Source organism: Mirounga leonina, unplaced genomic scaffold (assembly GCF_011800145.1).
Source record: "Mirounga leonina isolate KUSES-001 unplaced genomic scaffold, KU_Mleo_1.0 Mir_125, whole genome shotgun sequence".
Taxonomy (NCBI): Eukaryota; Metazoa; Chordata; class Mammalia; order Carnivora; family Phocidae; genus Mirounga; species Mirounga leonina.
In genome coordinates, this window is record NW_023270305.1 from 66177147 (window position 1) to 66202545 (window position 25399).

General features: G+C 36.0%; 1 protein-coding gene across 7 annotated transcripts in view; it reads left to right on the top strand.

The window, feature by feature from the left end:
• SRBD1 (S1 RNA binding domain 1) overlaps positions 1 to 25399 on the top strand; it is a 226926-nt gene that overhangs the window by 111036 nt on the left and 90491 nt on the right. For all 7 annotated transcript variants that reach the window (XR_004678603.1, XM_035001643.1, XM_035001644.1 and 4 more), the window contains exon 16: positions 2648 to 2730. Coding sequence is in view for 6 of the 7 variants with exons in the window: in XM_035001643.1 (XP_034857534.1) it covers positions 2648 to 2730 (83 nt within the window). In the remaining variant the exon portion in view is untranslated. The remainder of the gene's footprint in view (positions 1 to 2647; positions 2731 to 25399) is intronic.

The following is a 25399-nucleotide window of genomic DNA, read 5'->3' on the forward strand; positions in this document are numbered from 1 at the left end:
TTTTTTACTTCTGTTGCTATACTTTCCTCACTATTTAGTTTCTGCCTCTTTCACTGTGTCCATCTTTTCTTCTCTATGTCACAATGTGAATATGCCCCCAAGTTTTGGGCCATGACTCTTCCTTTCTCTTCGTTCTCTTTATCAGCACTCTATAAGACTCCTTTTACCTGAGCTACCTATCTATCTCTTACTTTCAGGACTCTGTTGTCAGCCTGATCATTCTCAACCTACAGGTGTGTGTTACTACTGTTAATTAATTCCTGCCAGCATCATCTTCTCTTGAAAGCCTGGACATACAGCTTTCCAATTCTACTTTAAACAATGTTTAAATTCCCTCCTTCATGAACAGTGAACATCCTTCAGATGAGCAATATTAATATTCCTCTTTCTCCTATCTCCCATCTCTTCCATGTTTGCTTGAGTTTTTATGCTCTGTAGAGTGAGTAACATCTGAAAGCAAAATACCAATTCTAGAAACATTAGGGTCTATGTAGAGGTTGTTTATTGGGGACACTGTAACTCCAGAGGCTCTTGGGACTTAACTGGAGAATTAAACTGTCATTTCTAGTTCACTGTTGCTGCATTTAGCAATATCAGGATGAACAAAGGAGATGCTAGCAATGAACCAGTTAGGAGGGAACCAGGTAGAAAATAGGGGAAAGTCCTTTTCTGTACCTAAAAAAAAATTTTAAATATAGAAACCTACTCACACTTAACAAATTATACAACTGCTCTATAACCAGTTTCTAAGTTTAGATTTTCATAGTGTGGGTTTTCCTGAAGGGGTAGATTAGAGAGATTTACTTATTATTAATATCCTTTTTTAAAATTTCTGATACCTTCCTGCAGTGAATGTTCTGATGCCTGTATCTTTCACTTGGTTTACTGTTGTGGGTTGTGTTTTTTTTGTTTTTTTTTTTCTAAATCAGAAAGTATTTTGGCAATGTATGCATATGTTCGAAAATCAGTCTTACTGGATTATATTTTTAAAGACTAGAATAAAAAATTATCTTTGCTTTCAGAGTATCAGATGTTTCTCTGGTGGCATCTATTCTCGCTGTGTAATTATACATGTGATTACTGGGGGGAAGCAGCTCCCCTGTAACCTGCAGCGTTTGCCCTCATTAGCCTTTTGTAAGGTTTGATAAGAAAATGTATGTGAAGGCCTTGGAGGCTGGAGTCCGCATTTCTTCAGTGGGGAAATAGGCAGATTGTATGACACCAGCTTATTGCTCTCTAAGTTTGCTTGCAAGCTGCCATTGTCACTGTATATTAGAAGTAATAATAAAATATCTGAGAAAGACTTGAATGAACATGCAGTGAACTGAATGCTCAGAGTAGATCTTATCTCTGATGAAGAGGTGGTACAAATCAGTGACAGGAGAATCCGGTAGTCACTTCCAAGTGGTGGCTTCTGTTGCCAGACCTTGAACAGTTTAATAACACAAGAACAGGCATGGGATCCTTTGATGGCTTTAGTGTTTTCACTAAATGAGTTTATATTTCATCCAACTTTCTGTTTGAATAGATGACACTGACTAGCTTTCTCGCATTTAGAAAATGAAAGCTGTTTGTATGTAAGGACCTGGACTTGGGAAAGGAAAAAAAGAGCTGCCCTTGGAAGCATCCTTAATATTCATACTAAATTTCTTTTCTCCAGCTAAATCTTTTTTTTTTTTTTTAAAGATTTTATTTATTTATTTGACAGAGACACAGCGAGAGAGGGAACACAAGCAGAGGGAGTGGGAGAGGGAGAAGCAGGCTTCCCGCTGAGCAGGGAGCCCAATGCGAGCAGGGATCCCAATGCGGGGCTTGATCCCAGGATCCTGGGATCGTGACCTGAGCCGAAGGCAGACACTTAACGACTGAGCCACCCAGGCGCCCCTCCAGCTAAATCTATCTTATAAGCTAAATTAGATATAAAATTTTGTTAACATTTTATAAAAAAAAAAAAAAGATAAGAAGTGATGACGAAGTAAAAACATGACAACAGATAAAGGAATGTTTGAAGCGAACTCAAATCTCTTGAACATGGATTGTGATGGTCAAGAAAGGGATGTGATTTAGAACTGTGAGTGTGTTCAGAGATGAGCAGTTGAAATTCAGATCACTTCACAGTTAATCTTGCAATCACATTTAAGGCAATATAAGTGTGTTCACTAGCCAACTGACTTGGTCTCTGGGTGCAGTAAGTTACTGATTCCATCAGTAACTTATCACTATCAGGATTGAGTCCAGTAACATATTTGATTTACAAATGTATGTCATAATAATGCAGCATTATTTAAAAGTAAAAGCAAATATCGACTTGTTCATTAAAGTATGAGGTGCCCTGCTATGCTATGTTAAACAAGTGATTTTGTATGTATAGCACGTAAGTGTTTTATCTGTTTTTCCAAATGTATAAACCTTTCAATCTGTTTGTGCTCAGGAATCCCTACAGATTCTGGTAACAAAATTAATCCTGAAATTTTGCATTCACTTTTTTTGTGTGAAAAAAAAGGAAACTTTGAAACTTAGTTAAATTGTTGGTCTCTTTATGTGGGGGAAGAGGGAAGGAATTAAATACTTGAATTATGAGGGACTAACGTAATTATTTGGATACTGCTTTTCACATTAAGCCATACTTATTTTCTGTTTTTTTCAGTTTCCATAGCAAGGCGTGTACAAGACCCATTAGCTGAGCTGGTGAAAATTGAGCCGAAGCATATTGGAGTTGGAATGTACCAGGTAAATCAGTGTGGGTCATTTACTTTGTGAAACCCGTCAGTAGTATGCAGACTTGGCGTAGTAATTAAGTGTCGGTGGGAATAGCTTCCCATTCTCAGAGGTTACACAGTTGATGGGAAGGTTAGTTAGGAGTTAGGTTATTAGAGAAGAAGGGAGTTTTTCTTTTTTCTTTCTTTCTTTTCTTTTTTTGGTGTTTATGGTTTGGATCAAGATTTAGAATTGACTGTAGTCAGATTTAAAGACTATTAAAACAAATTAGATCAGACTAGTAACTTACTCCAGAGAGCCTCTCCCTTTACCATTATTATAAAAAAGGAGAAGAAATGGAGCAAGAGGGATATGTTGGCTCTTTGTGTAAGCCAGTATGAAATATTGATCTTTATTGATCTTTCAGGAAGAAGCCTTTGCTACCTATTGGGCCTTATTTCTTTTTTCTGGTTCCTATTTCTACTTGATTATTATAATGCGTTTTTGGTCATTACCCAGGATGAGCTAGAGCCTTTCAGTTGTTACTGTATAGCAGTAATAGTAGTGGCGCTTGTTACTGTTACTGTATTTTCAGTTCTTGAGGTTGTGTGTGTTCATTGAGCAATTGAGGACACACTAAATCTTGGCAAAGTGAATCCATGGTATCTTGTCTTCAGAAACCTCGAGTTGAGTTATTTTTCTCTTCAATGAAAGTCTTTTTTTAAATCTGAAATAGAATATTCTGTATAACTTTCATGGGACTTGAGTGATAGGTTTTATACTTCTCTCTAAGAAATATATTAGGGCATGGAATCTGTGACCACTAGAAAAGGAAGAGATCTTAGAAATCATAGGACCCTCATTTGACAGAAAAGGAAGCTGTGTCCCAGAGTAGTTAGGATTTTTACCCAGATTCACACAGTGAAAGCCTAGACTAACCTGTCATATACTGAACTTAACTGGTAGTATTCCCATTTTATAGCAAGTTAGACTAAGAGGCATCTAGACCTTTGACTTGACTTGTTCATTTGGGAAGGACAGTTGCTGAAGGGACAGATCTAGCTATATAGCTAGATAGAAATGCCGAATATCTAAAGAGTACAACTATAAGTTTTATGATATAGGCACTGTAGTTAAGAGGAATTATAACTATATTAATTCAAGGTGAAGTTATGGAATGCCTCAGCAAGGTAGTAGAACAAAGAAAAGGAAAGGAGAAGTCAAACTCATAGAACCCAGGCAGGCTAATAAGCTATTGGCATCAAAGAAATCTTTAATAAATAGCAGAGACCTAGCCTCCAGATTCTTCAGAGATACAGCATTTAACGTGAAAGAGTTTGGAATTCATTTCCCATAGCAGTGAGAAGAAATGGAAGAGCTTTAAGCAAGGGAATGATATGATCTGATTTGTATTTTTAAACATTGGCTCTGGCTAATCTGGGGAGAATGACTTGGAAGAGGAGAAGCAGTAAGACCAATTCAGAGGCTGTTATACTAGCTCCGATGAGTGATGATGGTGGCTCAGACAAAGTTAATAGTGGTAGAAATGGGGGCGCCTGGGTGGCTCAGTTGGTTAAGCATCTGCCTTCGGCTCAGGTCATGATCCCAGGGTCCTGGGATCGAGCCCCGCATCAGGCTCCCTGCCTGCTCAGTGGGGAGCCTGCTTCTCCCTCTCCCATTCCCCCTGCTTGTGTTTCCTCTCTCACTGTCTCTCTCTGTCAAATAAATAAATAAAATTAAAAAAAAAAAAGTGGTAGAAATGGAAAGAAGTTAAATCTATTTTGTAGGGACTACTTGGTAATAAGTGGAGGAAGGGGAGTTTGCTCCAGGGGTTCTAGTATGTGGATGATGCCTGACTAGAGCGGATTTGGTGGGCATAAGATCAATAATTCAGTTTTGGACGTGTTAAGTTGAGATGCCTGTGAGAAATTCAAGAAGTGTCAAATAGAAGTTGCATATACAAGTCTGAGATTTAGAGGAATGGCCATATTAACATTGGAGTACAGACTTTTCAGCAAATAACGATACTGAGAAAGTGATCAAGAGGGTAAGCCGAGCTTATGATATCATTTAACTCTGCTACCAGCACTACTGGCATATCCACGATTCCACCTTCTTTAAGATGACAGAGAAGGTGCACATGTATATTTGTGTCCATATAAACACATACGTGAATAAAGTGGTAACCTGGGAAAACAAGAAAGGGTTGGTGGGTGGAAATTTCAGGAATTCCTGAAAGATGATAAGAATGAGGAATCACATCCATGGAAAATAAAACCTGGTGGAGCTGCATCTCAAAATATGCAGATGAATAGTGTTCTCAAACCAGAGTCATATTCAAGTATTGGGGAGGGGGCCTGTAGTGTTAGAGAAGGAGGTGCATATGGAGTGACTAGGCCCGTAGTGACACCCCTCCCTCCATATCCTGTGAATCCAAGCTCAAGCACTGGGTGTAACCCAGGGACCAGAGAGAGGCTGGAGACCCCTCAAGTAGCCTTTGCTTGTCAGGAAGTTCAAGGAGTCCCATGCTGGGAAGACAGACTTCTGGCACATACCTGACACCTGGCATCATATCCTGCATTATCACTGGATTTTGATGGTGGTAAACAAAAACATCATATACAGACAAATGGGGAATCTGAAATGATCTTCTGCTAAGAATCACTGAACATTTATAGCAAAATGAGGCACCAAATGTAATAAGCAAAAAATAACAATGACAGCAGACTTTGAAATAAGTAAAATTAATATTCATAGAGAGATAAGAGAGATTATTGCATGTATAAAACAAACCTAAGATAGAATGAATTAAGCCAGTCTTAGAATTAAAAAATACGCTTGTCAAGATGGAAAAAAACAAACGGTCTAAATAGAGTGGACACAGCTAAAAACAAATTAATGAATTGAATGATTGAGCTAAGGGATTCTTTAGAATACAGTCTTAAATTGAGAAAGTTGCACAGTATGAACAAAAAGTCATATTTATGTAGAGGCCATTTTAAAGCTTCAACATTCATCTCATAGAAAATTCAAATACAGAGAATGGAGGAGAGTTATAATCACAGAAATCATAGGAAGAAATTTCTTCAGACTGAAGACGGACGAGTCTTGAAAAGGCCCAGTAAGTATTGAATAAAAGAATAACTAAAGACCTACACTTAAACACCTTCATATGAAACATCAGAGTGCTAGTGATAAAAAAGGAACTGACTAAAAGCTTCCAGAGAGCAAAACAGTTCACCTACAAAGGAAAGAAGTGGTCCTGTTATTGGTAAAAACAAGTAATAGAAGATAGAATGCAGTAATTTTGAAGTTATGGGAAAAATATTATTTGAACCCATACTTCTGTATTCAGACAACTCAGCAATTTGATGTGAGAAGAAAATAAAAACATTTTTGGACCTGCAACGATTTACCTTTTTGGAATGTTACAGATCTTCTTTGAAAGAATTATTTATGAAAGCACTCCTGACCCCCAAAAAGGGGGAAGCAGGGACCAAAGAAGGGGAAGGCATGTCATGAAGACACAGTATTAAGGTGAAGAAACAGTGGAGAGCTTTACAGTACACACATGTGCAGTAAAATGTTAGTTGAGCCTCTATTATGTTAATCTTTAAATATATCAGTCTGGGCCAGATCAGCTTAAACATGGGAGAGTAGAAGAAAAAGAAGTGATAAAAGATTCTTTTTCAGGAAAACGAGATGTAGATTAACTTTATACTTTGTTAGAAAAACATAATCTGAGATATATGAAGAATAACCACAAATAGGATATTTAATATAAATCATGAGAGTAAAAATTTAAAAGTTCATCATTCCAACCAAAGGCAGAGAAAACAAGGAAGTATATAGTAAATAAATAAAATACACAATGATGGAATAAGTATGGATAATAGTAATGGTGAATGGGTTAAATTCCTGTTAGTAGAATCTCATACTTTTTAAAAAAAAATACAGCTCTAAGTTGTATATGTATGCAAGATGTTTCTAAAAGAAAAAAGCAACCTTGAAATTAGAAATTTGGAGAAAAATATTCCACACAAACGCAAAAGAAAGTCGTAATACTGCTAATATCAGACAAAATAGAATTTAAGGCAAAATGCATTGAACAGGTCAAGGAGGGATATTTCATATTAATAACACACAGTTTCCCAAGAAGATGTAATTGCCCTGAACATTCTATGTTATCTAAAAACATAGCTTCAAAAATTATGTTGTATTAAAACTTCTAAAATTAGAGTAAGAGACAAATTCACCTTTTTTGTAAGTTTTAACAGACTGTTTTAAAAACAGCTTTATTGAGATATCACATACAATACATACATATATATGTAAATTCACGTATTTGAAGTGTACAAGTCAGTGAATTTTCATATATTCAGTGGGTTGTGAAACTATTATTACTATCTAATTTTTGAACATTTTCATCACCCCAAAACGAAACCCGGTGTCCATGAGCGGTCACTCTCTACCACCCCCTCTTCCCCAGCCCTAAATTACTCATCTACTTTGTTTCTATAGGTATGTCTATTCTGGATATTTCATATAAATAGAATCACACAATATGTGGCGTTTTGTAACTGGCTTCTTTCATTTAGCATAATATTTTCAAGGTTTATCCATGCTGAAGTACGAGTCATTACTTCATTCCTTTTTATGGGCATATTGTATTTCATTGTATGTGTATAATACCACATTTTGTCTATCCATTCATCAGTTGGAGATTTGGGTTATTTCCACTTTTGGGCTATTATGAATAATGCTTTTATGAACATTCTGTATGAATTTTTATGATGTATGTTTTCATTCTCTTGGATATATACCTAGGAGTGTGTTTGTTAGGTCATTTAACATAAAAATTTAAAGCCAGATGATGAACTAGGGAAATTATTTGCCACAAATGTGTATGTACATAACTATCTTTTATTATTAAGGTTTTGGTGTTTTCTTGTTGATTTGTACACAATTGTGTGTTGGTTTAAATAAAAAATTTGCAAAAGATACATAAAGAGCATGTAGACACCATTTATCATAGATGAAATAAAAATTTTTCTTTATTAAAGAAACCCAAATTAAACAAAGGGATATTATTTCAATCTAACAATTGAGTAAAGTTGTAATAAATGATAAACATCTGTGCAAGTGAGGATACAGGGAAATGATTATTCACATACACAGCTGGTGGAAGTATAAATTGTTATTTCTAGCAAATAGCCAATACCTATCAAGATGCACTTTTAAGGAATGCATGCCATTGACCTGGTAGTGCTCCCTTTAGGCATCTCTTCTTCTTTTTTTTTTTTTTTTTTTAAGATTTTATTTATTTGCTTGACAGAGAAAGAGCACAAGCAAGGGGGGCGGCAGGCAGAGGGAGAAGCAGGCTCCCCGCCGAGCAGGGAGCCCGATGTGGGACTCGATCCCGGGACTCCAGGATCATGATCTGAGCTGAAGGCAGTCGCTTAACCGACTGAGCCACCCAGGTGCCCCTAGGCATCTCTTCTAAGGCAGTATTAAGAACTATTGATAAGATTTATATACAAGTTTGCTGTTATAGAAAAATCATTGGAAGTAACTACAATAGAATAGTATATCCATCAGTTGAAATATTATACAACCATTAAAAATACAGGCTTTCAAGGACGATTTAATGACATTAGAAATTGCTTTATTTTTAAATTGCAGTGAAGTTTTTGATACAGAATAAAACCAGTTTCTGTTTTAAAAATATAGATATACGTTTACACTGAAGAAAAAAAAAACCTGGCTAGTGACTGATATTTATATTTTTGTTGGTGTGATTAGGGGTTTTTACTTTCTTTTTTACTTTTTTTCAAACTTTCTGTAGTGAATATGTATTAGGAAGAAATTGTAAAATATATATATCCATGTCTATATCCCAATCAATGGGCCACTTAATTTTAAGCCTTGATACAATAGACTTCCAATATAACCAGAGTGGGACTGAATTTCTTTTTAGTTGGGACCTCTAAATGCTTTCAGTATAAATTTAATACTTGTATTTATTCTGATTTAAAATATAAGTAGCTGCACAAACATTGTTGATTTTGAAAATGAAAGCTATTCAAAGAAAGAATGTTAAATACTTAGATGAAATAATAGAAACTATAATATTATTTCAATAGAAACTAAAATACTTTTGGTTTAGTAACCGCTAGAATGCTAAAGGCAGCCCTCCAGTTCTTGTCTTAGAAAATGGGGAGACCTGATTTTAAAAACACATGCCTGTCATAATTTCTGGAGAGAGAGGCAGCCAGTGTGGTCGAATGACAACATATCCCTAACTGACCCCTACAGACTGCTGGAAAGTGGCTTGGTGTTACTCCCAAGAAAACACTCCAGGGTGAGAGCAGGATGATGCAGGGTTGGCTCTGTCGAGTTCTGTGGGACATGGGGAGTGTGGTTTAGCTTGGCCTTGTCATATCCTCAGAGCACAACTTAAGTAAGTTGGATTTACTTGCTATTTATTTCTTCTTTGGACTGTGTTTGAGATACTTTTGTGCTCATTAACACCTCCATTTGTTAATGAGCATGCACAGTAAAGTGGGAAAAAGACAAAACAGTCCTCTTCCTCCTTTCGTGCCTGTTAGATCATTTGATGATGTTAGAGAATGAAATGGTGTTCCAAAATGAGTTTTTGGAACCCTTAGTGAATTTTCTGTATCCCGGCTCTTTATTCCTCATTGTTATGGATAATGGAGAAGTCACTGTAAAGGGGAAATCATCTTCCCAGCTGAATTTTTCATGGTAAAACCTCAAAGGTGGGAATTTGTATTTTATTTCCTTACCCGCTCTGTGGGGTCAGATATGAGTAAAAACAAAAAAATAATTCTTCAGTGGTGATATTATTATAGTTTTAAAAACTGTTTATAGGTAACATGGAGGGATTATGAAATGTTTTAGTTTAGGTCTGTAAATGTTAGTAAGAATCCTCTGTTTTATATTGTTTGCCTAAATCCTTTTAAACTTTTTAATCCCTTAATTATTTGTTATTATAGAGTGGGATATAGGAAAGAGTCTTTCCCATGGACATTCACTTAGATGACTTTTACCTGGATTTTTGCCCCCTTTATACTAAAGCAGTATTTTGAAATAGATAAAACACAGAAGTAAAACATAGAAGAAATTTGTTCTAAAAATCAGGCATCACTTATGTAGATGAGTTCCTTGCCAAAATGTTTTTACAATCTTGTCCCTTAACTATAAGTCCCAGCATATGGCCTGTATTTGAATCTGTGCTGTGGGAGTATGAATAAACTCATCTATTAGAATTTGCTAATTATTCCTTAAACTTAGTTTTAAAATCTCTATTCTGGGTATTTTGTTTTCACTTCAGGATGAATTATGCTTCTTTCTTTGAAGTATTGGCTTCAGTTTTCTCAGGTTCTTAGAAATCACCAACAATGTAATAAGCCATGTATACGTACACACATCCTAGTATAACACCTTACTTATCTTGAAAAGATATGGGAAGATGATTTAAAGAAATTTTTACCAATAATGCCTTAAATTATTAACAGTGAAATATCTAATTTCCTTTATCTTTTGTTTGCTTACTCTTTTTATGTCATTGACCTTGGAAAATGAAACTAGATCAGTTTCAATTTTTACTCAAGTTCACCTTTTAGTTTTCATACATCAGCACAAAGTGCTAGGATTTCTAAAACATTAAGCTATTTTCAGTGTTTAAAACTAGTAATTATCATGGATGATTAAAAAAATTACACATGGCATTTAAAGTACTACCATAAAGGAAAAGATTAGTAAATGTTAACTGCATTAGAATCTAAAATATCTCTGAGTCATAAAAAAATATGTAGAAAATCCACAGACTGGGAGAAGGTATTTGCAAAACATATAAGCTATAAAGGACCCAAAATATATAAAGATCTACAAATCAAGATGAAAAAAGATGGAAAAATAGGCAAGGGATATCAACGGGCAGTTGACAGAAGCAGAGACGAAAAAGACAAAATTTTTTTTTTTTTAAAGATTTTATTCATTTATTTGACAGAGAGAGACACAGCGAGAGAGGGAACACAAGCAGGGAGAGTGGGAGAGGGAGAAGCAGGCTTCCCACGGAGCAGGGAGCCCAATGCGGGGCTCGATCCCAGGATCCCGGGATCATGACCTGAGCCGAAGGCAGACGCTTAACGACTGAGCCACCCAGGCGCCCCCAAAAATATTTTTTAAATGATCACTTTCACTAGTAACTGGGGAAATGCAAACTAAAGCCAGTATAGGAAATCTTTCAGGTTGTCAAAACTTAGTCTGACAATTTGGATGTTAGCAACCATGTGGAGCATTGGGAAACTTGTACTTAACTTATAGGAGTATAAACCGGTGCAACCTCTTTGGAGAGCAATTGAACATTAATAAAGTTGGAGATGGGATTCTCTTCAAGTCAACAATTCTGTTGCTATATATACATAGCCTTGAAAATTTTCTCAAATGTGCACAGGAAGAAATGTATTAGAAATTCGTTGAAGCACTATTTATAGCAGTGAAAATTTGGAAACAAGTGTTCATCATCCAGAAAACAGAAAAATAAATTGTAATATACTCAGACAGTAGAGTATTGTTTAGAAGTGAAGATAACCCAGTTAGAGCTATCTGTATTAATATGGATAAATTTTGTAAGATATAATATTAAAAGAGAAAGCAAGTTGCAGAATATGTATAGTATTATATGATTAGTATAAAACTTTAAGATATGAAAAATAATACTGTATACTATTTGTGAATACCAATGTATATAGTAAGAATATAGAAATAAGCACTGGAATTTATGATTGTGGTTACCCTGGGTGGGGCATGAAATGGGAGAGTAGGAACTGGGAGGGGTATACCAGGAGTTTCAACTATATTTATAGTATTTTGTTTCAACTATATATGTAGTATTTTATTTCTTAAGTTGTTTGGTGGGTACATGGTGTTCCTTATACACTATAACTTTTTGTTAAATAAATCATAATTTTATAAAAAGATGCAGCAGGGACACCTGGCTGGTTCAGCTGGTTAAGCGTCTGCCTTTGGCTCAGGTCATGATCCCAGGGTCCTGGGATTGAGTTCCCCCATCAGGCTCCTTGCTCAGCAGGGAGCCTACTTCTTCCTCTGCCTGCCACTCCCCCTGCTTGTGCGCTCTCTCTCTCTGACAAACAAATAAATAAAATCTTTTTTTTTTTATAGATTTTATTTATGTATTTATTTGACAGAGAGCGAGAGAGGGAACACAAGCAGGGGGAGTGGGAGAGGGAAAAGCAAGCTTCCCATTGAGCAGGGAGCCCAGTGCGGGGCTCGATCCCAGAACCCTGGGATCATGACCTGAGCTGAAGGCAGACGCTTAACAACTGAGCCACCCAGGCGCCCCTAAATAAAATCTTTAAAAAAAAAAAAAGATGCAGGAAACCTTGGTCAAATGCTAAAGGTGTTTTATTTCAGGAACTTTGACTTCCAGTTCGTTTTAATTTCTTCCGTGTGTGTGTGTGTGTGTGTGTGTGTGTGTGTGTGACAATGAGAATTTATATAGTCAGAAAAACTATTTTGTTTTCAGTGAAAATGAAAAAAAAATTTAATATTAAGTACACTTCTCTTTGTAATATTCCTTGAGATTTTCATCTTTAAAACCGTAAGTTTGCACCAAATCAGATACTTTTTTTTTAAAGATTTATTTATTTATTTTAGAAAGAAAGGGTGAGGGAGGGGAAGAGGGAAAGAGAGTCTTAAGCAGACTCCACACTGAGCGTGGAGCCCAACCCGGGGTTCAGTCTCATGACCCTGAGATTACCACCTGAGCCAAAACCAAGAGTCAGACGCTTAACTGACTGTGCCCTCCAGGCACCCCTCAAATACTTTTTAACGCAAAATTCTAACACTATCTTTAAGGTTTTTTTTTTTTTCATTTTACAAATATGGATTTTTCTTCTGTGAATTTTAAAAATGAAATATTATTTTTTTGGCCCCATTATTTGAAATGGTCATTTCAGAGATATGGCCTAGGACAAAACTGTGAGTGAGTGTCTTTCTAGTGATTATTTGCAGGGCAGAGTTAGGTAGAATTGATGTTTAAGGAATTGTAGTATGTTATAATAATGGTACCATAATATAACTAGTATTCATCCTATACTGTTTTCCTTTCACCACTAATTACTGCCCCAACACACTCCTAAATTATCTAAATTAGGAACCTTAAGATCAAGCAGGGGAGCTTTTAAAAATAACTAGCCTAGGCCACATCCTCAGAGATTTTCATTTAATTGGCCTGGAGGGTGGACCTAGACATCAATCAGCATTTTAAAGTTCTGCAGGTGATTCTAATGTACAGGCCATGTTGAGAACCATTGGTTCTTAAAGTATGGTTCCTGGGCCAGCAGCATCAGTATCACCTGAGAACTTGTTAGAAATGCATATTCTTGCACCCACTTCAGAGGCTTATAGAATCAAAAATTCTGGGGGGTGGTATCAAGCTGTTAAGCTTGAATGTGCCTATAAAACCCTTGGGAATCTTGTTAAAATGCAGATTCTGGTTCAGTTGGTCTAGGGTAGGGCGTGAGATTCTGTTTCTTATAAACTCCCAGGTTATACCATTGCTGTTGGTCTGACGATTGATTACACTTTGAGTAGCAAGAGACCCTACTGAAAGCCTGTTGGGCTCCAGCCCAGGCCTATTGAATCAGAATCCGATTTTAACAAGATTTCCAGGTATTTTGAATGCACATTATAGTATATGCAATGTAAGAGGAAAATCAGGATATGCCAGTATCTAAGGGATATGAGAATTTGAAGGAGCAAAAATCAATATTCTAAAACACTGCAAAGATAAAGGTAGGATAAAAACTGAAAATGCTTTCATGTTTAATTAAAAAAAAAAATGGTGGTGGTAGCCATAATGAGAATAGTTTCATTGGAGTTGTGGAGGCAGAAGTCAGATAAAAGCATATTGAAGGCTGAATGAAAGATGAGCACTTAGAGACAAGTGTATACACATTTCTAAAGAAGAGAGGTTTTTACGGAGGTTGGGATTTGAATGTGCTTAATGTTGATAGGAAGGAGGTAGAAGTAGTTAGGGAGAAGTTGAACATGCTGGAGAGGCAGAGGCTGGATGCCTGAGGAGATGATGCCCATAGCCTGCCTAAGGAAGGAAATGGACAAGAGTTCAGAAACTAGAAGCTCCCAGAGTGGCAGGTGGCTGGAAAGCGGTGGACGAGAGCAGGACTGGGAGGGGTTGCTCCCCCTACGTGGATAGTTTTCTTTTTCTGTGAAGTGGGAGCCTCCTGTTCTATACCCCTTGTCCCAGAAGAACAGAGAATTTTTTATTTTCTGAAATCATTGTATTATTTTGTTTACTGTCTGTCTCTTCTAATGGAATGTAAAGCCTTATATGAGGGCAGGGTGTTTCTACCTCTGTATCCACAGCTCCCATGACCAGGCACATGATAGATAGTATTTGCTGAGTGAGTGTATGGTAGAGTGTCAGTATAGTTGCTCTTTTATTGTATTTTTTAACTCTGTTGTGAACACACCATAAAATTTTGTAGCCTCTCACTTAAAATTTTTGTGGGGTAAACCTAAAATACGAGTTACTAGTATTTTTTTTTTTTTAATGAATTTCTTTTCAGGCAAAGTGAGAATTTCAGAGCAGAGAGCATTAGCGTAGCCAAGTGGTTGCAGTGAGATGAATGGAAAGTGAAGAACAGTTGCTATGGCCAAAGGAACTAGAATTCTTCATTTTAACACCTACTGCTCCGTTCCTTTCTTGCTCCACGATGCATATTCTATTCTCAGCGGAGACAATTCTCAGAGACAGATCATGGAGAGCACTTATGGAGGAATGTTCTTTGTGATGAAATCAGTCAATCAGTCTTTTTAAGGACCTTTAATACAGTGTCCTATCTTTATCAAAGAAAAACTTTTGTTATGATGGGATTCATTGATGTAGAATCTTTAAAGTGAAATTACCTACTAAAATGTAAGTTTATGAAAGTTCTTAATAATTTTATCTTTGTTGCCACAAAGCCCTAAGGAGGTTTTTGGTATACTGGTTAGGTCTCGTATTGTGTGCGGATAGATAGTCTACAGGCTAAAAATAGTGGAATAAGATTATTCTAAAAATGTTTAATTCTGACATTCAAAGAGATATTACTTTCTGTTGTGCTATTTGTATATAATTAGTTTGGGTAATAAAAGAATCTGGGATGTAATTCTTAGTGCAAAAAACTTATCTTTGTAATGTAATGTTCATCTTAGAATTCTTGAAAACCCAAATTTAAGGTCGATTAATTATTAATTAATGCTAGATAATTATAGCAATCAGGAAGAGATATAAAATGTAAATATTAGGAAGACCACTTCTGAGAACTTAAAAACTATATTCTGAATATCTGTTATCTGATATTATTAAGGAATACTGATGAACTCATTCTTTATATATGTTGTGTTAGGGTAGGTATTGATCTTGGTATTTAAGAATAGTACAGGTAAAGGGCGCCTGGGTGGCTCAGATGGTTAAGTGTCTGCTTTCAGCTCAGGTCATGATCCCAGGGTCCTGGGATCGAGCCCCACATTGGCCTCCTTGCTCAGCGGGGGAGCCTACTTCTCCCTCTGCCCCCTCCCTGCTTGTGTATGCTCTCTCTCTCAATCTCTCTGACAAACAAATAAAATAAAAAAAAAAAAGAAACATTATAAAAGAGAATAGTACAGGTAAATTACTTGTAAGATTAGATTCTATTTTAAATTCAAGAGGAAGGCATCATCATTATCATATAACAGGATGCCTTAAATGCATAATACTGTAGAAAGGACTGGGGAGTTTATAGAATTTAGATAAGAAGTGAACCCTGCCTGCGAAGTGATTATAATGTGATGCTGAGACAGGAAAGCTGGCCTTTTCATTAAATTTTGGCATGAGTTTACTGATGGCACATTTCTGGTCCCAGATCTCTCTTATGCTGTGGATGGTTGTATCACAGTGTCTTTCTTTTTGGTGATCATGGAAAGGAATTCTAAGGGAGAAAGTCTGTATTGAGGAAAAATTCTCTTGATGAGAGGTTTTTGGGGGGAGGGTTTACTCTCAATAACTTTAAATATCATTACAGGTAAGAAAAGTTAATTTGCCTGGATTTATATAGAATGAAGATTGTTTCTTAGTTCCACAGAAGGAAATGCATGTGTCGCTTGTCTTGTTGAATAACTAACTTTAGAAAGTATCTTCGGTTTTGAGTGAGATAGTAGGCTAGTTGGCTGCCTTCTTTGTGCACTGTTAACTCTGCTGATAGATTTTCTTTAATAATCCAGATCAGGCTCCCAAGCTATTTATTGTATAATATTATTAAAAAGATGTATTTCCCTTTCAAATGTATAATTGAAAGGGAGAATTTTCTCTTGCCATATACAAGGCTTTTGTTTCATTATTTATTTGGAATAAATGGGGCCAGACGGTATGAGTGCAGTTAGGTTTTGTTGGAGGGGAGCTTGCAAAGACTTTTTGAGGCATGATGTGCAAGTGAGTGTTTTCAAATCTCAGAGGTGTGATTATGTCATAACAGCCATAACCTCTGGGCTTGCTTTATTACGTTTATTAAAACAAATCTGTGTGGGGGTGCTATGTATATTTTGGTGATGAAGGAAATGAGGTGGTTAATTTATTATGTGAACAGCACTTTCAGCTAACCACAGCGTGATTCACTGAGAGAATGGTGGAAAAGCTTCACTCTGCAGAAATGACTGCTTTTTGATTTGTGGACCATAACTTTCAACACCAGGGCATGAAGTTTATCTACAGAATGGTTCTCTCTCTCTCTCTCTCTTTCTGTAATGTTTTTGTCCAATTTTAAACTTGAAATTTTCCCCTTCATTTTATTTTGGGCATTTACTGAATATAAATGATCTAAACAGTCCTTGCCGGCAAATTAAGGGGGAAAAAATTAAAGGGCATTAGGGAAGTTGGTAGCATCTTTATGGTTTCCAAGCAGCCCACACATACCTCACAGAAGCACTTCACAAAATAAATCAGTATTCCAGACCTTCAACCAATGAGGATGACTACCTGGTGTCAAATTTGAGTTAAGGAAAAGTGAGGAACCTATTGTTCTTTCCTTTGGTAGGATGTGTTTATCAACATACTGTATTAGAATACTGGAGTGGAAAAGGAAATCAATCTCATGCAAAGTAGTCTCTGACAAACATCTCTTCGGAAGTGGGGGATGACTGTGGGAAGAGGTGAGGATGTAATGCCTCATAGAAGTACACACACTATGGAATGGAATCAAAACGAGACCTGTCCATCTAATGAGGAGACAGGGTATAAAGCACTTGTTGTATACTCATAAACAGCCATTGCAAGACCAAGAAAAGTTTGTTTTCTCTGGAGTTATGCCATAGCAAGCATCATGTGGTGATATGAACCTGCCTAGAGAGAGAGTGGAAAATAGTTCATCTTCCTGGCAATATTTCTAAAAGACCCCCTTCATTTTCCAGATGTGCTATGTACCAACCGTTCACAAACAGTCTTGGAAATCAGTAAGGCATTTAATTGGTAAGAGTTCATTAGAGCATTTTATATTTGGGACATTACAAGACTCCATGAAAAGGATGACAGTCAGTTTTAGATTTTATCTCTGCTGCTTTTGGAGTGGAATTCAGAGTCCTCAATTTGCTCTAAAAATTATGTCATTCCCTCATAGCACTTCCCCAGAGAGTTGGCAAAGACCAGGAGAAACATTATTTGTGTAGTTTAAAGACGGAGTGTAGAGGAGGGAGGTCCAGGCCTGTGGTTTATGTAAACAGGGGAGACTGGGAGGGGGCACTGGCACCCCTGGTTAGGTTATTACTCAGTCATCATGAGCAGTCAGTCAGGCCCGGCGAGAATGTGTCCACTTGGAGACTGCTCCAGCCACGGTGATTAGTAATGATCATCCACAGCCCCAGACTGAGAGAAATTTAATTTTAAAAGGAATTGGATTATAGGCAAAACTTCATTTTAGTGACATTAGTTAGGGCTCTCAAACTTTTGAGATCTCCTCACTAGGAGAATGAAACTATGTTTTGGACACTCCAAGAGACATTAGGTCTGATACCACCTAAGCTAGCATTTCCCTTGCTTGAAGCAGATTTATCTTCATAACGGTTTGGTTACTTTTTGAAAGATGGAAATTTAAATATTCTTGGCTTTAAAAAGTCTGTTACCAACCCCCCCCCCCCAAATGCCCATCACAACACTTTCAGAGCATAACAGTTATTTTAAAAGCATGGATAACGGAGAAACCTTCATTCCAAGTGCACCCTCCATTTTCTCTGCCTTCCTCAGCATTTTCTCCTGCTGAGTCCTTTGCTTCTGTGCCTCTTTCCTCATCTCCCTTCCAACCTCCTATGAGCTGCTTTTTGAAGAGGTAGTTTGTTCCCTAGTCCCTTACTCAGGGCCCCTCCCTTCATATGGTGTGAAATACAACGAGGCTTTTAAAAAAGTGATTCTACCCTTGTTTACAATTTGAAACCTACTCAGATATGCGTTGACAAATTTAAGCAACTTTGAGTTTTGCAAAATATAAATTTATGGGCATGTTACCCGAGTAGCATTAACTGAACACAGACCCAGTGATGGCAGCAGAATACAGAAGATAGCCAGCCCAAACTGCTAGACGGTAAGAGCATGATTTTAAATAAAATGGAGCACTGGTTGTGAGTGAGACAGGAGGAATCTTCTTATGGAGAAATCCCATGTTTATCATTAAGCTTGCAAAGGAAATTTGGATTCTAGATTAAAATACTTGGTTATGGGGTGCCTGGGTGGCTCAGTCGTTAAGCGTCTGCCTTCGGCTCAGGTCATGGTCCCAGGGTCCTGGGATCAAGCCCCGCATCGGCCTCCCTGCTCCTGGGGAAGCCTGCTTCCCCCCCTCCCACTCTCCCTGCTTGTGTTCCCTCTCTCACTGTCTCTCTCTTTGTGAAATAAATAAAATCTTAAAAAAAAAAAATAACTTGGTTAGTCATACCTGGGACATATAGCTATGCTCATTGACATACACTCCTTCTTGTATTTGGAGAGTTATAATTCAGGGTGTGTTTAATCAAAATTTCCCCGAGAGGTATAGACAGGGAACCTGCCTTAAACGGAAATTGCATGAACATTCTCGCTGGCCCTCCCTCCTCATTTCAGTGTGGTGCAGTGGAAAGAACACAGAGTCGCAGGGTAGCAAAAGGAGCTGTGGTCTTACCTTGGTTTAGCCACATTTACTGTATGACTTCGGGAAAGTAATTTTACTTCTTCATGCCTTGTGGGAAAGTAAAATAAGGTTATCTACATACTTTCTGAAAGAGTGTTAAAGGAAATAACATGTGTATTTAAAAAAAAAAGAAAAAGAAGATGTGAAAGTGCCTGAAGGTGCAAATGTGAAAGTGAGTTTATTTCAAATGATGGGACCATCAAATAAACAGGTTCTATTTACATTGGTGGGTTGTTGTTTTGTTTTGTTATGTTTTGTTAAAGCCTTTGATGTTAAGGTTCTTTTTATTCCTATTCCTATTATTGATTCATATGCTAAGCTTTCCTTATGCTAAGGTATTCCTAGAATCTGTTAATTTCAAGTTATAAGGGACCTTAGAGTTCACGCTGGCAAATAGAAGTATGTTCATTCCCTTCTGCTAAAAGGAAGGACGGAAGAAGCTCCAGGGAAAGCTTCCAGAACAAAGGATCAGAATGGCGGCATTGCTGTGGTCATAATCCAGGAATGAGGAAACAGGCCCATTGCCTGAGCTGCCTCTTATAAATAGTAATGACAGGACGTGTTGCGCAGGGAAAGATAGGCATTTGAAGTTGAATTGAAAAGTACACTTTAAACTTCTGTTAGTTATTACCTACAGAATTTTTTTGTAAGTCTATAGTGCTTTACTTGTTATCCTTGTGTATCCGATTCTTCTGTTGTGGTTTGCATCTAATGTTTAAATTGACTCAGTATTTTGGAGGTGGGAGGAGCAAAGGGTGGACTAGTTAAAAACAAACACAACAGAAACAACAGAAACAAACTCCTTAGTTTGTTGGGATGCACGATCTAGTTATGGGTTGTCAATAAGAAACAGCTGTTTGTTTGTTGACAGCCCGCCTTGCCTCTCCCATAATCAAGCTGTTTCTCATCATATAATTACCAACTCTTTAGTATTTGAGGCTTGTTGTGGATTTATAGTTGGTTGTATAACGTTTGCCAAAATGTCATAGTTTAGATAAAAAATTAGTGATTCCCTTGTAGTCATTCTACTGAAATATGAATGTGGGTTGTAATAAAAGAAAGATGCCTGAAGAGACTTCTGAAATTCATTTCAAACTGAAGGGAATGTAGAGGGTGTTGTGTGTGTGTGTTTTCTAAGGAAGGAGTATCACTGTAACTCCTGCCCGTCTTGTAGACTCTGTTGCCAATCGGAAAAGCATTTGGTGTTCTCACAAGTGAAGTTAAGCAGCATGGATGTGGGTGGCAGGATCGATTTCGTTCTGATCCAGAAGGACATGGTTTCATTCTTCTGTTCGTTTGTTCTTTCTTTTTTTTCTGTCTTCTAAAAATCCTGTTCTGATGTTGAAGCCAGGAATGAAAGGAAATAAAGTCAAGTTTAAGTTCTCTGAGAGTCCAAGGTGATGTTTCAGCCTCCTGGGTAGCTTTACTAGCTGAATCAAAGCTGAATGTGCCTCTGACCCTAAAGAGAACCTATCTAGGACATTTTGTAAACAGACCGCGTTTTCAGTCTGGATTATGCTGAGTGAGGTCCTTTTTGAAATAAGGGTAACCTGTGTTTTAGGAAAACAAGCCAGAAAGGTGAAGTTTCATTGCTCCATTTAGTTTTACTCTTCGAAATAGAGCAAAAACGTCTCCTAATCATGCCTAAGTCACAGCTTCTCTTGGAATGAAAGTATCTGTCCTTAATTATTCTTTTCATAGTGCAGTTACTTCAAAAAAAAAAATTCTGTAAAGACTATAGTGCCACGAATTTTTATTTTCATAGACTCCAAAGTAATGTCACAATTTCTCCTTCCTTTGATAGGTTTAAAATTATAATGGAATTTAGAATATTTTTAGTAATTTTCTCTCTTTGATCTCAAAGGCATTACATAAATTAACTTTTCTCTATATAAATATTTCTCTTGAAAGATAAAATAATATGGGAATAGTAAATGCTCTTTTTGATAGAAGTTGTGACTAGGAAAGGGGAATACTTTAAAATTTAAAAAAAGTAAAATTTTGAGGAGAAATGTATATTTTATATACAGATAGTCTTTATTTCTATTTTTTGCATGGGTTCATACTGTATCTTTCACCAGAAGCCCACATCTACTCTTTTCTAAAAGTGTAAGTCATAGAAGTATTTTACTTTGCTTCAAAATGCTTGCTCTCTCATAGCCAAAGGATCCTAAATGATCCGAATTTGACTGACAATGATTTTGCTAGGTGGCCAGTGACAGTCGGTACCTAGGATTATTACCAGAATATGAAATGTTCTGATTTTGTGTGTGTTTTTAATATATCATGAGAATGGCATTTCATAGAACTACTTGAAAGTAATTACAGTTACCATCAGGGCAAGGTTTAATTCTTGATTTTAACATATGGGCTGTGCCATGAAGTTGCAATCCAAAATTAAAAGATTATGTCTGGCTTAATCACAACAGGTAGGAAGTGATGGAGTAAAAAGATGAATACTTTCCTATGTGCAGCTGTGCATATATTCTTACAGCTCCATTAGCCAAAATCTGTTGTCTTAGTGCTACTCAGGTGCATAATTGAGTCAAATGAATCACAGATGATTCATTTTAGAAACACTTTACTATTTGAGTGTTAGGAAGATAATTTAGTTGTAATTTTAAGAACTTCATTCCTAAATCACTTAATGGTATATTGGATTTTAGCTGCCCCAAATCTATGTGGACAAAAATTATTGTTATAAAAAGAAGATGTGCAAATCCTTTATTCCAACTACCTTTTCAGGAGGGGGAGGAGGGAGATTTAGAGATGTTACAGGATATAATTACAGCTTTCTACTTTGTTTCTCTGTGTCAAACATTTCTATTTGGACAAGTTTTTTTAAAAACTATGCTAAAAATCCATTATTAAAGAACCATTAAAAATACTGTTTTATTATCCAGTGATTAATATCCATGACCTTTATTTTTGGATCAGGTTCATAAATATATACATTTTTCTATGTCAGTCATTGTCTAGAATTTCATTTTTGTTCTGCTTTCCATTACATACCATGAATTATATGAAATTAATTTAATCGCTACTACAAACAGAAATTAAATGTGCCCTAATCCAGAGTTACGTTGTTTGCTTTTACAACTGTAAGTCATAAGTAATTAATTTTCCTTGGAAAATTAATTCACTTACCATTCCCAGTAGCATCATATGTTGACACAGGGTTATACATAGTTTAATATTTTTCTTCTGCATGCTGGCCTCAACTTTAGAAGACCTTAAATGAAAACAAATTAAAATTGACTCAACTGTATATAATTTGGAGTTCTTTAAAATAAGTGTTGTTGTTAATTGCTATCATCCAGGTGATGACTCAAGAATTATATTCAAACTTTACAAAATCTCCATTAGTATATTAACAAGCGTGAAACAATATATTTTTAAAAGTTGTTCATATGACAGTAGCCATTAATATTTTCCATTCCTCAATTCCAAACAAAACAGTTTACACCACAGCCATCTGACAGCAATAGCATGGAGTTTTACCATCACTCAATTGATAGGATAGTGAAATAGGTAACTTACTTGCTGGACATTTTGACCACCTAGAATAGCAGCCATTGTATCTAATTCTTACAGAGCTTATTTTCAGTATCCAGTATCAGTCAGTAGAAAGATTTCCAGCAAGGTCATCTTAAAACATAGAATATGAAAGATATCTTATTTTAAACCCCTAAATATTTTTTATTATAATGACTGCCTTTCTCTAATTCTTTCCTGTTTAATACTTTTTTCCCCCTTGCTTTCCATAAAGAGTAATGTGGAAAATGAAATAAGCAAAAGTCTTTCAGTTAAGTAAGTTAGGTTTCCCCTAGCTCCTTCTTGTATTCTGGGAACTCAGAAAATATGAGCAAACCAAATTTAGCTTTTCTTTTGCATTTGCCAGGAGGTTATTTTGTAAGGTGATTTTTTTTTTCCTGGTTCATAGAACTCTATAAAACATATAGTGTTTATTACTTTATTTATATTTATTTAAGTCACTAAGGTGAAACTCTAGTGATGGTGGCAATGTTACAGTTTTAACAAGTGGGGGCTTATTTTATAAAGGTGCCTTTGTGGCCACAGCTTTCAAAAATGCAGGGGGTTAGCAGTGAAATGCTCTTTATGCCTTTTGGAAAGAAAAGTTGCTGTTTAATTCCAGTATAAAAGTACTACTATAATACAAAATCACCACTGTTATTTTTTTATAACTGTTCATTGTTATAGTTTTTTTTTGATCTGTACTCATAGGAGTGAGCTATGTACATTCCAAAGCTGCATCAGGAAAATAAGTGTTTTACTTGCTACTTCTTTATAAGGAGGATGACAGAGGAGTCCCCTTCCCTATGCTTCAAAGAGTTTCTCTGAGTGGCCTTCAGAATTATGATAATGACTTTCTTTTTTATCATCAGACAAAATGAAAAAAACTGCATGTGTCAAGTCATGTACGTTTATGCTTATGCTCTGACTCAAATACAGATTGTTAGACAGTCAGGTTTAAGGGAAAGCAGTCTTTCAAAAATAATTTATGTAGGCAGTTTAGGCAATGATTATTCTAAAAACTTTATGTCTAAGTCTCTCAACATATACCTAAAGTATGATTACCTATAAATATGTATGATAATTCTGCATGCATTCTTACACAGTTTAAAAAAAAAATGCCTCTGCCTTCTTCCAGAAATGAATACAACAGGATTAGTTTATCCTTGTCTTGAGGTGGAAAAGTAAATGTGTGCTTGTAGAAATTCGCTAGTATAAATATGCATTGGACTTCACAATATACTCTCTCAAAATACTACATTTAAATGGGAAGAGTTTGTCACATCTTTTATTAACTTTTATTTTGTATCAAAATAAATACCTTTTGGAGAAACATTTAAGTTTCAGTGAGCTAAGAAGTGTAAAGGGTTATATGTGTGGTGTGTGTACAAAAAAAGGTTGCAAGAGTGTGGGGAAAGAAGTGCTGAATTTCAGCAACATGGTCTTTTACTCAAAGCCAGCAAGTGCATATACTGTGTTAAAATATATAAGAATTATGGATTCAAGAAATAGTGTTAGGAGAAGCAAAATCTTACTTTCCATGGTCATTTTGTTGATTCAGTTAGAATAGAAATTATAAGACTTTGTGGTAGAGACATGAATGTTCTTTTTAAAAATTATATAATGTGGAGATGGTACAAAGTTTGTTATTTGCTGAGTAATAGTTGTGACAGATATTAAAAACTATTTGTGCTATTTGTGACAAGTAGACAAACAAGTGTGTGTGTCATGAAGATTCTGAGGAACTTTGAGCAGATGCTAGCTTGAATTTGGCAAATAAGATTTTATTTTTAATCTGTAAGCAGAGCATAAATAATCATAGTTATTCCTGAATAGCTCCCTAAAGTATGGTAAAAGTGCGGTTTGCAGATTGCTGATACCTGTTGGAGAATGATATTGATGTTTTGTAACATATTCCTATTCAGTAGAGTCCTTAGCAATGCCATAAGTAAATTTGTACCTAACAAGATATACAACTATTAATTTGCATTCTATTCCACACTGTTCTTTCAAAAGACTAAATTTAAATGAGTTTGTACAAAAGTAATAAATTAAAGGGATACATAGAAAAGTAAAACGGCAATTTACCACCACCCGAGACTGACAAAACTTTCCCAAGTCCTTTAAAGTGAATCATGCTCCCAATCATTATCCCATACGGCCTTAGTCTTACACGTTTGACAGTAGGATAGGTTGGGTTACATTTTTGCTTTTACTAGAAACTCAAATAAAATGATAGTCAAGGTAGAGAGTAGTACTACGTTAGAATATCCTGCTTTTATGCTTCTTTTAATTTTATATACAATATTACATTACGTCCTTTTGGCTATAAAACGGCTTACCTAGATATTGCCTTTTTCTTTCCTAAGCACCATTCATAGTTTTGGATTGTCTTCAGTCTGATATATAAGAACCCTGCTTCAAAAAACTGTGTGTATATATATATAAGAATGCAGGATAATTTAATGGTTCCCCTTTGATGGGTTTAAATGAACTAGAGAGTTGTTAATTGCAGTGGCTGGATTTCCTCATTTGTCCTACTAAACCTGCTAATCAGAAGATGAAAGTGGCAGGAGAACCTTTAAGTAATGTCTTGTCTCCAAATTGTTGTATCATGTTTGCATATTAACCCAGAACATTTTTTCTGTAGTATATGTCTATTAGAGGAATCATTTTTGGATTCTGATTTTTATTAAATTTGCAAAAACTCAGAGAACCTCTTTAGCCAATAAACATTGCTACTACGTGTATCATTTTAGAAGGAACACTAATTAGAAGCTATTTAATTTTTTTGAGTTTTAGTATTTACTCAGGTTTATAGGAATCCTCAAAATGTTTTTTTTTTTTTCCCTCCATATATGTAAACAGAATGAAAATAAAATTAACTGGTGATTTCCCCCCTGAAGTGAGTAAAAGAAAAGTAATAGATTTTG